This window comes from Phyllostomus hastatus, unplaced genomic scaffold, assembly GCF_019186645.2.
Source record: "Phyllostomus hastatus isolate PE091 unplaced genomic scaffold, TTU_PhHast_1.1 phas_contig_36, whole genome shotgun sequence".
NCBI lineage: Eukaryota > Metazoa > Chordata > Mammalia > Chiroptera > Phyllostomidae > Phyllostomus > Phyllostomus hastatus.
The window spans coordinates 4526190-4542441 of NW_025333862.1; the positions used below are offsets into that span (position 1 = coordinate 4526190).

General features: G+C 54.8%; 1 protein-coding gene across 5 annotated transcripts in view; it reads right to left on the minus strand.

Annotated features, from left to right (window-relative positions):
• Positions 1-1438: 1438 nt before the first annotated feature.
• LRRN2 (leucine rich repeat neuronal 2) overlaps positions 1439-16252 on the minus strand; it is a 70559-nt gene continuing 55745 nt past the window's right edge. For 2 of the 5 annotated variants that reach the window (XM_045841313.1, XM_045841315.1), the window contains one exon: positions 1439-4429. In XM_045841313.1, the coding sequence (XP_045697269.1) occupies positions 2046-4208 (2163 nt within the window). In that variant the 5' untranslated portion in view covers positions 4209-4429 and the 3' untranslated portion in view covers positions 1439-2045. Of the gene's footprint in view, positions 4430-8177; positions 8231-11584; positions 11604-15042; positions 15186-16252 lie in introns of those variants that run through there. The other 3 variants (XM_045841314.1, XM_045841316.1, XM_045841318.1) reach the window with 3 other exon arrangements.

Genomic DNA, 16252 nt, shown 5'->3' on the forward strand with positions numbered 1-16252 from the left:
AAGAGAGCACGAGAACGAGAAGAGAGCCTGCTGACCCGAGCAGCCCGCCAGTGCAGTGGGGAGGAGCACTGGGACCATCCTCCAGCCCCTCCCTCAGCTCTCCCCTGGGGTCCTGGGGCAGGAGCGAAACATTCTGGCCACCACAGGCTGCAGCTCTGAGGTTCTCAGAGTGTGGTCCCCAGGCTAGCAGCAACAGTATCACCTGAAGATGAGTTAGAAATGCAAATTCTCAGGTCCTGCCTGGATCTAGATCTGAACTCTGGGGGCGGGCCCAGCCATCCTTGTGTAGCAAGCTGTGGGGTGGTCCTGAGGCAGGCTGAGCTGCCTAAGAGGAAGAAGGCTTCCAAACTAGTGTTTGGGAAGAACCCTGCTCTCCTGTGTTCATGAGAGAGGAGCACTGCCTCTGCCTTGGGCGAGTGTGTGCTTTCTGGGTCCCGTGGAGCCTCATGCTCTGTCTCCTAGTCTGGCTCCTACCAGTGTATACATTTGACTCTTGAAGGCAGCTTATAGTCTGCTCAATGTGTCTGTAGCACAGGGGTCCTCGGGCTTACGTGTTGCTTCTTTTCACTTTCAGGAGCCTGTGACTTCCCCCAGCCTGCCTCAGAAACAAGCGCTGTGGCCAGGGGCCTCTTGCAATGGAGCCGCCCCATTTGTTGGCCACAGCAGCCGCCCCCGCCCCCACCCCACCGGCCTCTGTTGCCTTTCCAACAGATATCCTCTATACACTCGGGCCTCGAAGTCAATCTGTTTTTTTTTTTAAACAAAACAAAACAAAACACAATACAAACAAACAAACAAACAAACAAAAAACAACACTGTAAAAGCAAACCAGGCTTATTGTAAATTATACTGAAATGGACCTGAAAAATAAATGCAGCAGTTTCTTTGTCCCACAGCCCTCCCCTCCCCAAATCCTCTATCACCCCACACTCCTCCTGCCCCAGTGAGCCCAAGTTCTTGCTGTCTTGATGATTTGCAATTCTCTGCATGACTCTGCCTCTTGGGTTTGTTTAATTAGAAATAGGCCTGGAAAGTGCTTCTTATGCACTGGCATGTTAATTGCTTATCAGAGAATGAGAAGGGGTGACAATGTTTGGTGATGGAAATTTCCACTCCCTTCCTCTCTGGCTTTTTCTCCCCCACCCTTCTCCTTGCCTCCTGTGCTCTCTCCCTTTCTTTTCCGCTTCTCTTGCTCTTTGTGGCCCACCCCCCCACCCCAGTTCCAGGGACTGTCTGGGATAGGCCAGAATTCAAACCTGCAGCGAAAAACCCGTGCTTTCCTTTGCCATTTCCCCCTCCTCCTTTCTCCTCTTCCACCCTGCCCCTCCCTCTGTCCCCCTCTCTGGGCGTTAAAGGGATCCCAGAGCAGAGAGCTGAGCTGATAGTACTCAAAGGAAAATTTTCCTTTTGTTTCCTTTCCCCCTTGTTATGTTTTTCTTATTTAGTTTTATTTTTTAGAAAACAGGAGAAAAGAGTGAATTGGGTTGGGGGGAGGTGACACATTTCTCCACAAAGGTACAAAATTGCCTTTGGAAAGTCCACCTCAGAGTGCCAGCTGGGCAGCCTCTTCCCAAAAGTCCTTCAGAGCAGGCTGGGGTCCACTCTGGGAGCGGTCCCCAAGATGGGAGGACAGGCCTCCTTCAGCCCTTGCCCAGGAGGGGAAAGAGCAAGCAACTGAGACTGTACAGAGGAACAGAAGAGGAGGGGGCATATCCTGTGGGCCAAGGGCCTGGGGACACAGGCAGGGGACATCCAGGTGGCAGCCCAGGAGCCTCAGGTCATGTCGGCCCTTGGGAGGTGGAAGGCTCTAGCCAGAGTCCTTCTGTCCCTTGCAGAGATACTCCTCAAAAAGGCAGCAGAGGAGTCCTCAGAAGGTAAGGGCCTCATTTCGGAGGCTGCAGGAACAGCCCCTGGGGCCACAAAGCCCCATCTGTCTTGGTCCAGCTGTCAGGCCTCAAGCACGTGGGTCCATGTCACTTTCTTGGCAGGGAGGGCATCGGCCCAGATTGCTTCCCTTTTTTAAAAAAGTAGTCCTAGTTATTTCTCTACTGCTGAGAACAGGCTGAGCTCCAGGAATTTTGAGACAATGGTGGTGATAGTGTCTCCCCTTCTAAGGATGTGGACAGCTTCCTTCCCAGATTCCAGGGCAGGACAAGGGGTGCAGATACAACTCGGACTGAGGGGGGACCCCAGCCCCAGAAAGCCCAGGCTGGAAGAAGAGGCCGCCCACCCACCCCCTGCCTGGGCTGGCCAGAGCCACAGTGGGCTGCTAGCCCGGCTGCCAGCAGGAGGACGGCCACTGCCAGGGCGGCTATGAGCCCAGGTCGGTCCCCTAAGGCCCTGTGGCAAGGAGTGGCCTCTTTAGTCCTGGCCCAAACACAAGCCAATTGGGTGTGGGCATCAGCAAAGGCCACTTGCAGGCAGGCCCAGTACTCCGTGGCCTGAAGCAGGCGGGTGATGTTGTAGCTGTGGGTGCCCCGAGGCAGGCGGGCCAGAGCGGTTGCCCTCTGTCCCCGGAGGGAGGAGGCGCTGGACCAGGTGAGGTTGGTGGAGATGGTGTTGGGTGGGGGGACCCAAGACAGCAGGATGTGATAGGGGTGGGTCTCTTGTACCCGGAGCTCTAGCCCCCACCCCTTATCCCTGCCTAGCTGCAGGGGAGCCCGGCCAACCACCACACTAACGGTCTTCGTATCGGCCCCCACCAGGTTCTGGGCCACACAGGTGTAAAGTCCCGCCTCTTCCACTGTCACCCTCCGCAACTCCAGGGTCCCTTCGGGGTGTACCCGGTATCTCCTGCCTGCACGGGCAGCTGTCAGTCGAACCCCAGCTGGAGTGACCCAGTAGATCTCAGGTTCCGGTTCAGCCAGTGCCCGGCAATGCAGCACCAGGCTCTCTCCACTGGCCACATGGAGGACAGGGGGGAAGCTTCGGGGGGAGATGAGGGGCAGGCAGTGGTCTGTCATCTCTCGGAAGGGTACCTCTCGGACTGGGCGGCGCTGGAGGTCTGGTGGCTCAGCGCACAGGGTGGACTGCGGCTCGATGAAGCGCACACGGGTGCCAGTGGCATTGGCCCAGCGGATGACACAGTCACAGCGGATGGGATTGCCATGAAGACCCACCTCCTGTAGGCTGGGCAGGGACTCCACTGTCTGTCGGTGCAAGGCACTGAGCGCGTTGTTGTTGAGCATGAGGGTCTCCATCTGGGGCAGGTGGTGGAAGGCGCGGGGGTGGATGAAGGACAGCCGGGGGTTGTTGGTGATGTCCAGCTTCGTCAGCTCGGGGAGGTTGACTAGGGCAAACTTGTCGATGGAGACCAGCTCCTCCATGTTGTTCAGCCCCAGCTCCTTGAGGTGCAGCATATTGGCAAAGTCTCCCGGCCCCACCTGCTGGAGTGGGTTCTTGTTCAGGTCCAGGAACTTGAGGCCAGGCACCTGCTCCAGTGCCCGCCTGGGCACCCGAACCAGCTGGTTGTCATAGAAGGAGAGGCTCTCCAGGCTTTGTAGCCCCTCCAGGGCATAGTCGGAGATGTCCCGAAGGTTCATGCCTGCTAGCACCAGGCTGCGCAGGTTGGCCAGGGGCCGGAAGTTCATGTCCAGGATGGCATCCACCTTGTTGCCCCCGATCATGAGGATCTCCAGGTTGGGCAGCATCTCGAACCAGCGGCTGTCCACGGCCCTGAGCAGGTTGGAGTTGAGGTGCAGCCGCAGCAGGTTGCCAAGGCCGGCGAAGGCCCGGGGAGCGATGCGGTGCAGCTGGTTGTGGTTGAGATAGAGCTCCTGCAGGCTGGCCAGCCCTGCAAAGCTGTGGTCCTCCAGCCGGGTCAGCTGGTTCTCCTCCAGGTGGAGGCTCAGCAGCTGGGGCAGGGCATGGAAATCACAGTCTCGGGTGTCTGAGAAGCTGTTCTGGGACAGGTCCAGCTCAGTGAGGTTGGCCAGATAGCCAAGCTCACTCCGGTCTACGCGAACGATGCCATTGCTCTGCAGTAGCAGGGTCTGCGTGCCCACAGGCAGCGCTGGGGGCACAGCTGTCAGGAACAAGTCATTGCAGTCCACGGTGGTGGCCTCACGGTAGGATGAGCGGGGTGTATACCAGGGCCGGATCTGGCAGGCACACTGAGGGGGGCAGGGAACACGCCAGGGGACCACGGGCACAGCAGCAGTGGCACCAGCCACCCACGCTAGCAAGAGGGGGGCCACGAGGAGCCTCATAGTGGAGCCACAGGGGAGGGGACCATCCACAGGAAAAGTCTGAAGTCCAGCTCTTAGCGGTTTGCAGGCTGAGGGTCAGCAGCCTGCCAGGGCCTGGGGACCCCCTCTCCTAGGGCAGTCATGGGGGCCAGGTGGGCATCACTTCTTGCCTTCCTGGGTGTGGCTCTTCATCCTTGTCCACTGGGCCTGCTCACTCATTGCCATGCCCCAGTGGGGCAGCCCTGAGGAAGAGAAGGCAGAGGTGAGCAGGTGGCAGAGAAGCTGAACCTAGTCCGTCCTCCTGTTTGCCCCGTCTGACTCAAGAGGCGAACCAAGCTGAGCGCAGTGGGTCTCCTGGTTCTGTCCCACAGGCCCTGGGCTTTAGTGTCCTTTTCTAGGCCCTGACACGGGACACGAGTGATCTGAGTCTCCATAGAAGGAGGAAGAGATTGGCCTGAGAAGTTTCCAGAATACTCGAAAAAGGTGTGTGTGTGTGTGTGTGCAGAAGTGGGGGTTGGCTGTGATTATGTCATTTTCTGAGTCCTTCTGAGCCCAGGGAGATGCGGAGTAGATTTTCCACGCTTTCTACATCTCTCCTCCCCAGCTCCTTGGCTCCCTCAGTAAATGGAAAATAAAGTGAGTTTCCAGACATGTCTCTGCGTGGTGTGGGCAGGGAATGGTGAAAACAAGCGTAACTTCTAACTTCCAGGGTGGGCTGGAGGACCCTGGAAGCTGAAAGGCATCTGGGGAAGGGCCTGGCCCTCCCCGGGGTCTGCTGCAGTTCTCCTGGGGTGGGCACAGCTTGGGTTTTTGCCACCTTCCCTGCAGGGGCTTCCCTTCCCCAACAGCCCGGCCAAGCTGCCTGTTGCCAAGATTAAGAAGTCTGCGTCTGAGCTCCTTAGTCCCGCAGATAAGACCTCCTGTGACCTGGCCCCAGCCACCTCTCCTGGCTCCTCCTGCGGCCATCCCCCTTGCCCACTGTGCACAGTGCTTTCAGGTTGAGGTCACCCTGACATGTCCCCATTCTCACTGTCTCCCAAGCAACTTCTAGTTGTTCTTCAACACACAACTTACGGTCAGTCACCTCCTACAGAAAGTTCCTCCCAAGCCTCCCTCACCTGGCTGGCTGAGGGGCCTGCTTTACGATCTTACAGGGCCCCATGCTTCCTCTCGTCACGGTCCTGATCCCAGCCCTGACAACATCGCGTGGAAATTCCTCCCCATCCAGGGGAGATCTTGTCATCATTGGTCTTGCTGCTCCCTCTCTCCCAGTCCAGGGGACCAACCCAGGTTCTCTCCAACCCCACAGCCGGGCTGCATCACCGTGGAGGCAAGTCCAGCCTTCGCCCGGAACCAAGATGGGGAAAGACGGGGGGCTTCCTGGGCTTGGCCTGAGTCCTCTGGGAAGGTTTGGTTTGGGCAGCTCCCCACCTGCCCGCAGCGGGGAAGCGCACACACACTTGCCGAGTACCTGCAATCTGCCAGGACTGTTCGAAGACTCTGAATGTCTTCTTCAGATTTAACCTTCATAACTAGTCTACAAGATAAACACTAATACCTCTAGTTTGCAGATGAAGAAATTGAGGTTTGGGAGAGATAAAAGAATTTGGCTGAAGACACATAGCTGGTCAGTGACAGGAGATGGGAATCCACCCAAGTCCAGAGCTTGTGCCAGTCACGCCATGCTTGTTGGTCCCCAGGTCTGGTCAGAGCCTACCCTGGCACCCTGGGGTACACTGGTGGTGACAGCAGCAGAGTGGGTACCCATTCTGGTTTCCTGGGGCAATGACTCCTTCTTAGGGAACTTTGGGAAGCTGGGGGCCATGTCTCCTACCACCTCATAGGCAGGTACCTCTCAGCTGGCCCGAGGAGCCCTTGCCCACTTCATCCTGCTTCTGGGGCCCTAGGGCTGGGGAGGGCAGCCATGGGAGGCGTAGAACCTCCCTGAACAGGAGAGCAGCATGCCTGTCTACATCTGACTACCTCCCACCTTCTTTTGTAGCTACTTCTGAAGGTGGGAGAAACAATCATGACCTAAAGCGCACAGAGGTCTTGGGTAGGAGTGTGCACTGGCACAAAACTCAGGGCAAACAAACCCATGCGCACACACATGCACCCGTGCACGCCCAGCTGCCTAAGTCCATGACTGGCGGTCAGGAACAGGGAAGGGAACTCTGTCGCATGGTATGTGGGTGGAGAGGCAGCAGGGACAAGCTGAGTTCCTGAAGGGCCAGTGGTCCTGCTTCTCGCCTAGACCTGGCACAAAAGAGCAGAACCTATCCGCAGGGAGATCTTACTATTATGGACTTGCAGCTTCCTACCAGAGCACCCTGGGAACAGCCATTGACTTCTCTGAGCATCTGTTCCGTATGCAGAAATGAAGTTGTCATTAGGATGAAAGGAACTGAGTATGTTGCACACAGAAAAAGCTCAATAAATGTTACTTTCCTCCCAGCTCGATTCATCCCCTGGGGTTGGGAGGCCCTTCAGCTAGGACTTCTGAGGGGGAACAGAAGCTGGATCCTGGCGCTTGACCAGCCTCTGTGAAGCTTGCTCACTGTGGGCTCACTGTTGCCCCCAAGTCATGGGGTGGGAAGCCGTGTGCGGAAATGGACAATACACATGTCTCACCTTTAAAGAGTAAGAGCCTCTCTGGCAGGATCCAAAATGCAAAGTGCTTAGAAGAGCCCAAGGCCATTTGTAAGCAGAGACAAGGCTGAAGTGGGTGGAGAGGGGTCCTCAGCTGGGCCCCAGGCATATCAGACCCTGCCTGAGTCCCAGGCACCTCCCCTCCAACACCTTCGCTCTAACACGTTTTCGATAAAGAAACTCTTTAAAACTTCATAAAACCCTCCAGAGACTGGCCTTTCCTTGCACCCCAGGCAGCACCCTCCTCCTTGCTGCCTCCGGCTAGAACGGGTGATAGGCAATGCTCCTGCCCCTCGCCAGGAGGCCAGGCTTGGGGTTCAGCGCCCAGAGAGCGGCAGTGGCTTAGTGACTCATGTTCATGTACCTTTGATCCCGAGACTCCGCAAAGGCCCGGACAAGTCCTCCCCCTCACTACCGAGCATGAGCCCCTCCCAGGGTGCAACTCAGAGCTGCCCACTCACCTGCCATCGCCATTTAAGGTTGTCTTGCACACGGCCCACTCATGCAGGCTGATTAGCAATTTCTGCTGAGAGCTCAGAGAAAGCTAATTGTCTTTCATCCACAATCTCCCGGGTGAGCGGGAGTTCAGACTATCACGTGTGCATTATCCCCAGCAGCAGGGCATGTCTTATGTGCCTTTTGTGTCCCCACAGCGTGGTATGTAGGACTGAGCATGAGAGGGTGCTTGTGAGGGGATACAAATAGTGAAATGGGTAGTCTTCCCACAGCCCTGCGTGTGGGCAGAGGAGGGATTTCATCTCCTTTTGCAGGGAAGCAACTGAGGCTCTGAGAGGTTCAGTGACTTGTCAGAGAGGTTGCACAGCTTCTGCATGGCGGGGTCAGGATTCAAACTCAGGTCTTTGACTCTATAACCAGAGCCTCTAGCCCAGCCAATGCTCACTACCTGGAGGATCAAGGCCTGCCTTATAGGGGCAAAGTGCAGGGCTGGCTCAGCGTGCCAGGCTCCTGTGGAAATCCCTTCAGAGATGACCTGGGTCCTCAGCTCCTCCTCCCTGGCTACCTGCCAGGCCCCTAAGACACTATTTCTAAACTCTAATGTGACTTACCAGTGGGACAACACAGGGGAGACACTGTTCCTGTGTGTGTGTGTGGCTGGGCCAGGAACGTCGGGGGCAAACAGAGCTGGCAGGCCTCACACAGACCCCAGCCCACCTTCTGACTAGGGGCTGGGGGTGGCTTTCTTTGCCAGCACCGCTGGCCACAGCCTTCAGTGACAGGAATCAGAAAGCCCAGGGGCCACAGTCAGGGAAGCAAGGTGGCCTACTCCAGGGGCAAGTTTTCTCTTGGAAGGTTTTCTCTTGCAAGCCCCATTGGACTCACCTCCTTCAGGAAGCTGCTCTGGATTTAGCAGAAAATGTGGAGTTGATTATTCAGCTAAGACCCTTGGCAAAGCTCTAAATGAAGAGATTTGGAGAAGCTGTTGTCAGGAGCCAGCCCTGCCCCCAGCACAGTCACAGTGCTCTGCCACATCTAAATTGCTGCTCCTCCAGCCTCTGCTATCCTCCTCCACCCTCCTCTCCCCTCCCTGGCACCTCCACCCCAGCCCTGGGAGCCCGGGGTCTGTAGGGAGGAGCGGGCAGGCGGTGATGGATTGCCTGGCCTCGCTGCTTCAGTGCCAGGTCCCCCAGAGCTGCGGAGATAGATGGGCAGCATAATTGAGTGTAGCGTTGATAAACTCCGGCCTCCTCACCAGCAGATAAGCGCTGGGTGGAAGGGATGCAGAGGGAGGGAGGCCAGCCCTCCATCTGTACACCTGGCCTCTGCTCCTCCAGGGAGGTGAGCATGTCCCCTTACACCCACCTCTCGTTTAATCACACACAACTAGGACCTCCATGCTGAGGAGACCTCCGACAGGCTGTGCGTTTATCTAGTCTTCCAGAGCCTGAATTCCATGCATAACTTATGCAAAGGTAGGGAGCAAGGAGCCTGGGCTTTGCAATCAGTTTGAGCCTGGCTCTGCCTCTCCCTGTGTGACCTTGGGCACAGCGGGTAGCCCTCTGAACCACGAGTGTCCATGCTGGGAAGTGGGATCAGACACTGCTGCTCACAGAACAGCTGTGGGCGGGAGGGTTAGGCAGTGCTTTTAGTCCGCTTTATCCTCCCCTTTACGCTGTGCTGCCTCTCATTCCATCTTACCGCCTACTTCCCATCTCTCACCTTTTGTAATAAACTTTAAAAAATATTACTGAGGTATAGCATTTTACAGGAGAGTGCATAAATAGCCCTAATTCTAAGTATACAGCTGGATGAATTTCTGTGTTTGTGGGTAGCAGTATAACACCACTCAGATCAAGATGTAAACATTCCCAGCATTCTGGAAGGTTCTCAGGAAAGTGCCTTCCCAATGTCCAGGCCCATCTGCAGTTAGCCACTGTCCTGACTTCAATTGCCATCAATCAGTTTCATTTCGTTAACCCAGACCTCCCCTTCCTTTCCCATCACAACTTGGGACCCCGGTGTTTGGAAACTAGGGAACGCCAGAACTTCAGACTTGAAATTCACTCAATCCATCCTGTTTCCTGAGGGCTATAGCTTCTCAGGGTCTCAAACTTAATCAGCCGTCTCCAGAAAGGGAGACTGAGTCCTCTTACTCGTGCCGTAATCCCCATTTCTAGAGACTGCTCTGCGCTTTAGGGTCCTGCTCTGGCTGGAATCCTACGGCCTGCGAGTGCCCGGCTGCCTTGGGAGAGGGCAGAATGACCTCCTGGCCCAAGTGCCCTGGCCGCCCTGTGCTCTCCGCCAGCCTCTCTTCCCCGAAGCCCTGCAGGGACCTGGCCACCACCTGGGGCGGCTTTGCTCACCGCCCTTTCTGCAGCAGGCCCCGAGGTCTTCTCATCACACAGCTCTGGGGCACTAGGCAAGCAGACAAATGGACAGATAGTCAGGACGGAGGGACCCAGACTCACTTCTAACAGTCCCAGCCTCTCTACCTGCTGTCCCAAAGGCTCCTCACATTCACTCCACTTGCCCTAAACTCAACGTCTCCATCTTCTCCCACCAAGCCTGCTCTTGCTTCCCCAGTCCCATCGCTGTCCGGCTAACCCCTCTCCAGGACTGCAAACCGACCCCATCCCGACCTGTCCCTCTGCTCCCTCACCCTGCACCCCGTGCTCTTTGGTCCCTCTTCCCCACCCTTAAGTGCCCCTCTCACTCCCAGACTTGCTACACCTGGGGCATCTCGTGCTGCCTGAGAAGCAGCCTCAACTACCAAACTCCTCTTCAGCCATGAATACCCATCCCAGATGCCACCTCCGTGAGGCTTTCCCCGACTCCTTCGAGAAGGGCCGTCACTCCCCCTGCCCTCGAGATCCCAGAGACTTTGAACAGATCTCCATCTGGCCGTCAGGCTGCAGGTCTGTCTTCCCAGCCAGGCCGGGGGCTCTTCAAGGGCAGGATGATTTGCTATTGATTTCTCTACCCCGAGAGCCTAGTGCAGCGCAGGCTTCCCTTGCAGGGTCTCGGGGGGGCGCTCTACTGCGGTGAACTGTGAAGGGCAACCCATTAGTGGGTCATGAAAATAATGTAAAGTGGGTCACAAGCCCTGGCCAGTGGCTCAGTTGGTTAAAGCTTCATCTCAATACGTCAGGTTGCAGGTTCCATCCCTGGTCGGGGCACGTACAAGAATTAACCAGGGAATGCATAAATAAGTGGAACCACAAATTGATGTTTCTCTTTCTGTCTCTTTCTCTCTCCCCACTCCCTCCCCTTCCTCTCTCTAAATAAATAAAAAATTAAAAGTGGATCACAATCCACATTTTCAAAAAAAAAAAGAAAATAGAAAGTATCAGAATACATTGTATATAGCTGGACTAAACCTTCTTTTGAGATGTTATTTTCCCCTTATTTTACACACACATTCACACACAGTGAACAGGGACATGAGGAAAGTCATGTATTTTTTGCCTCGGTTGCAGGCACAAAAGCTCTGAAAACCACTCTTCTCCTCAGTCCCTTAGGCAGGTGGGTCCCTTTTACTCCAGTTGACACCACTGGGAAGATGACAGAAACCAGAATCCCAGAGGAAAGGTATGACATTCCTCCTCTGTGCCAGAGTCTCTATTTGCTGGCTGCGCTGGATACCCCACCCCATCCTCCTGACAACCTTGGGAGGGGGAACTTTTTACCTGAGAAACCCTGAGGTCAGGGGAGCCAAGCAATCAGATGAAGGTCCCACAGCAAAATGTGGCCGGGCCAGGATTTGAGCCCAGGTGTGTTTCATTTGTGAGCCTTCTCTATTTGTGACTCCAGTGCCAGAAGCTGACATCCAGGTGTGGATGATTGAGGGGGTCCTGGAGGAGAGCAGGGAAGGAACCTGCAGGACACCCCCTGGGGAATGGCAAGGAGTCCCATGTCCACCCTTCCCTTCCCCTCCTCTCTGGAGGGAGAGGCGCCAGTGCTCCGGTACAAACCCCTTCCTGGGCCCGGGAGGGAAGGGACTTGTCCCCAGGTCCCCCGGCTGGCCCAGGCACGGGGTGTGGGCTCTGTTGCCTGGAAGGAAGCCTGCTTGGTTACTTCACAATTAAGAGTAAAAGGCGCTGAGATGGAGCACACAAGGTCATTTCTGTCTGGTTGCAGCACCAAAAGGACTGCAGGGGAGTGGAGCCAGCCTGCCAGGCGCAGAGAGCAGTGCCAGGCTGAGTCCCACCGCACGTGCTGCCTGACCCCCTCCACCCTGCCCTCCCCTGGGCTCCTCCCCAGCATCCCTCCATCAGAAACTATCTGTTTACTTGTCTGTCTGTCTCTCCCATCAGACTGTGAGACCCTCAGGGGAAGGAACTCTGCTCCAAGGTGCCAGTTTCTCCAACTGTCTGGTGCATAGTAGGAGCTCAGAAGACATCTGTGGAAGGAAGGGAAGAAAAGCAAAAGGCAGAGCAGAGAGAGAGGAAGGGGGCTGGTATTTCAGAACTCCAGAAGACCGGGCGGATCAGAGTCTAGGCCCAGGCCCCTGGCACCCCCTTTCTGGCCTGCTGGAAGCAGACCCACGCGGCTCCCAGAGCCCGCCCTCCTCAGGCACGGGCCCAACTCCCCTGCCCCTGGCCGCTGCACAGCCACTTTAACCCTTCCCTTGGGTGGAGAAGGCACTCCTGTCTGGCTCAGGTTTCTGCCTCTGGATTCGACATGATCCAATATTGATCCTGACCCTGCTGGAACTCTCTCCAGCTCCCGCTCTAGAAATCTTGGGGACTCCACTGAGTTGTCCGAGGGTTAAGACTCGGGGCCTATGAGAGGCAGCTCTGTACCTGAATCTTGGGGCTGGCTGCGTGACCTTGAGCATCCCCTCTTAGGTTCTCGTACCTCATGGGAGAGTATATGGAAAGCGCCTGGTGCTCTAGAAGCAGACTCTCCTTCCCTTTCTATCCCCCTCAATTTATCTGAGGCACAGTTCCTGGCTTCTAGGCCACCTTGGCACCAGGTCAGCACCAGAGGGCCGTGTGGCCTCTGAGGCAGGCAGCCTGTCCTAGGACCCCTTCCATCACGGCTGACACTCCTTCCCGACGTAGCTGCCCTCTGCTGGGTCAAATATAAGCCCTCCAGCTGGGGTCTAATTTCTAGTCTCCAGGGCAGCTCAGTTCATTTATGGCTCATGGATGTCTGATACAACCCTCACGCAGTGCACAACCCAGCTCCTCCTGGCTTAGCTCAGTAGCTCCTTGTTTCCCCAGGGGCTCGCTCCTGGAAGGGTGGAGAGGCCCCCTCCCGCAGAGTTCCAAATGTCCCAGCTTGATGGCAGCCCAGTCATTCCACATTGGCCACAGTCACAAGTCTGAGGGGCAGCCAAGCCCACCTGCTGATCCATGAGCCTCTCCAGCCTCCCTCCCTGTACTGGTAACACCTCCTATTCTTTCTAGAATCAAGTGCAGGTGCTGGGCAGGCCCTAGAGCATTCTTGAAAGGCTCCCTCCTAAAGCCAGGACCCCAGGATATCCCTTTAGACACAGTGGATCCTTGGGAACAAAGCATAAGCGCAGGAGGAGGAGGGGGAAGACTTCAGGGAAATGCAAGCAATACTCTTTGCTGCCCCAGTGCCTTTGCACACACAGGGTCCTTGCCCAGAAGTGCCTTTCCTCATCTGTGTATCTCAGGAATGTCTTCCCATCTCTGAAGTCTCAGTTCACACTGCACCTCTCTGAAGTTGTCCCTTATCACAGCCACCCCCTCCCCACCCCAACTAATCAACCCCTTGCCCCGCCTGGTGTCCTCTAAGAATCCACATCCAGCAAGAGGGCCATCTCTTTTCTCAGCCTGTGAGCCACTCCAGAACAGCTCGGTGACTCTGTGGTCCCAGAACTAAAGGGAAGCACCAATAGGTCTTCTAGTCTTGTTTGAGGTGAGTGGGGGGAGCTTTGGTGCACAGGGGGAGGGATCCCCAGGACATGGGGGTGGGATGAGGGCAGGTGCTGGGGAGAGGGTTTGGGGTCTGGATGGCTGAGGAGAAAGAGCGGTGGATCCAACGGGAAGAATGGTTAAACAAGGAGAAAGGCCAAACCTCTTCTAACAGAAAAGGAAAATGAAATGAGAATGAAAATTGATGAGGCGGAGAGAAAAGGAGACTCGTTTCATCAGCAGGTTTGCCAGATGAAGCTGAGAGATAAATCACTCGGCGGAAGGAGCCTGGGTCTCTGGCGGGGCTCACTGCCTGCTCCCTCTGTCAGCTGTCTCAGGCAAGCCTGTGAGATAAATGGCTGCAGCTGAGCCTGCAGCGGGTCCCCCCCTCCCCCCAACTGCAGTGAGAATAGCCTGTCAGTCCTCACCACCTCCTGCAGGCCTGCCCTGGCCATCCCTTCACCTGGTCTCCTCCCTTCGGTCCCTCCCCATTCCGCTCTCCTCTCCCTCAGCAGCCTCTTCTCAGCTGGGGCCGGGCCTGTGGAGAAGCTCTGACTGTCTGCACCCCTCATCTCGCTTCTCCAAATCCAGAGGGGGAAGCAGACAGAGGTCAGGGCACAGGAACCAGTGGTGGAGGATACAGGGCTGGGTTTTAGCCCCCAGTTGGGGACAGACCCTGGAACATGGCCTCTCATTTCTCTAGGCCTTGGGCTTCTCATCCATGGAATGAGGGCGTTGGGCCAGAGCAAGGAGCAATTCTAAGAATGTGGTCCCTGGACCAGCAGTATCAGCATCGCCTGGAAATTTATCAGAAATGCAGGTTCTCATGCCTAACCCAGCCCTCCCACTCAGAATCTCTGTGGGTGGGGCAGAGTTGCCCATGTCTGCATAAGCCCTCCAGCCGCTTCTGATGAACACTACTATTTGGGAATTGCTGGGCTAGATAATGGGTAAGGTCCCTCCAACAGAGATTAGAAATGTATATGTACATGTATGTGCCTATATGTATGTATATATATGTATATACATATGATGAACTTCTTATCCTTATCCTGACAGATAAGCGTTTCCAGAATGCCCCTCATCTTCCTGTCTTGGCCACAAGGAAACTCTCTACCCAATCAGCATTCACAGAGCCCTGACTGTATGTTGGTGCTGTGAGGGGGTGGAGTACAAGGTTATGAGGAGGGCAGGCAGGAAGTCACATCTAAAAAAAGCACTCTACTATGGTACAGTAAAAGGTCACAGAGCATTTACCAAGGGCAATAGGGGCACAGCCTGGAGGAGAGAACACAATTCTGCTTCATGTGGGAAGCTGGACAAAAAAGTATCAGAGTCCCTTTACTAAAAGTCATTGAATCATACACTGAAGAAGAGTGAATTTGATGGAATGCAAATTCACAACTTCAATAAAGTTGTTTAAAACATCACAAGGGAATGGACTTTCAGTCAAGCTGGCAGACTAGGTAAACATGGCTCGCCTCCTGGCACAACCACATCAAAATTACAACTAAAATATAGAACAACCGTCACTCAGAACCATTGGAAATTGAGTTGAATGGAAGTCTGACAACTATGGAATTAAAGAACCCACATCTATTCAGAATAGTAGGAGGGGCAGAGATGCAGAACAGGTTGGTCTCGCACCCATATGTGGTGGATAAAAATTTGGGAGGGATATCTCTGGAGTGAGGAGTCCCAGCCTCACACCAGGCCCCCAGCCAAGTGTTCCAGTGCCAGGAAGATAAGTCTCCACAACTTGAGGCTGCAAAAGCCTATGGAGATTGAATCAGTGGAAGAAACTTCTGGAGTCTCAAGCAGTTTCCTTTAAAGAACACACATACAGACTTATTCAGACTCACCCTCTTTGAGCTCCGGCACCAGGGTGGTGGCTTGAGAGGCATCAGTGGCATAAAGGGAGGAACTGAAGTGTCTGGCATCAAGGCAGGAGCTGGAGGACAACTTTCGCTCAGAAAGGTGGGCAGAGGCCATTCACTTTGCTGAGCCTTACCCCCACAGAGTCGCAGAGTTGGCAGGCAGGTGCCACACCTGAGATTCCATTAACCTGGCTAAAGCCATTTGCCCTGCCCTGGAGATAATCTGAGACTCTGTCCCACCCAATTAATGGGCCCACCCAACTGTTAACTGTGACTTTTTCATATGAATGGTTGGTCTTGAGTCATGCTTCACAACTTCCTAAATCCTATCAAACAAGCAACAGCTGGCCTCAGTGAGGCCCCAGCCCCTGTACCTCTTGCTAAGTGACCCAGGCCCGGCACTAGCAGCACCAGCCTACATTCACAGCTTGGCTTCACCTGGGAATCTCCAAGCCTACCACAAGTAGCAGCCATCTCAGACTGCTTTATAGCTCATATAGGGTGGCTCCAGGCAAAACACAGGTGGGAGCTGACCTTGGCCTGCACCACCTGGGAAACCCCAGAGCCAGCACACCCAGTGGGCAGCTAATGACCATGTCAGAGAACTATCACCCTGCTCCTGCATAGCTGATTCTTCACAATGGGCAGAGGTTGGTGGCCAGTGGTCAGAACCAGTCTTTGCAGCTTATTGGCTGGGCTAATGCCTCCCATTGACCTGCCAACAGCAATCAAAGTTCAACCACAAGAGGAGGGTGTACATGAAGGGCACACCTCTAATATCCAGCTTGGGTGACTGGGGAGGCGGTGCCACTGCACCCTACAGGACACCTACTACATTAGGCCACACTACCTAGACATGGGGTCAAAGCAGATCTACCTACTACATAGAAACAAACACAGGGAGGCTGCCAAAAGAAGGAAACAAAGAACATGGCCCAAATGAAAGAGCAGATCAAAACTTCAGAAAAAGAGCTAAACAAAATGGAGATAAGCAATCTATCAAATAAGAGTTCTAAACATTGGTTATAAGATGCTTAAGGAAATTAGTGAGGACCTCAGCAGCATAAAACAGATCAGTCAGAAACAAAGGATATACTAATTGAAATGAAGAACAGTTTATAGGGAAACAACAGTATAGTGAATGAAACTGAGACTTGAATCAATGATTTGGAACATAAGGAAGTAAAAAATAACC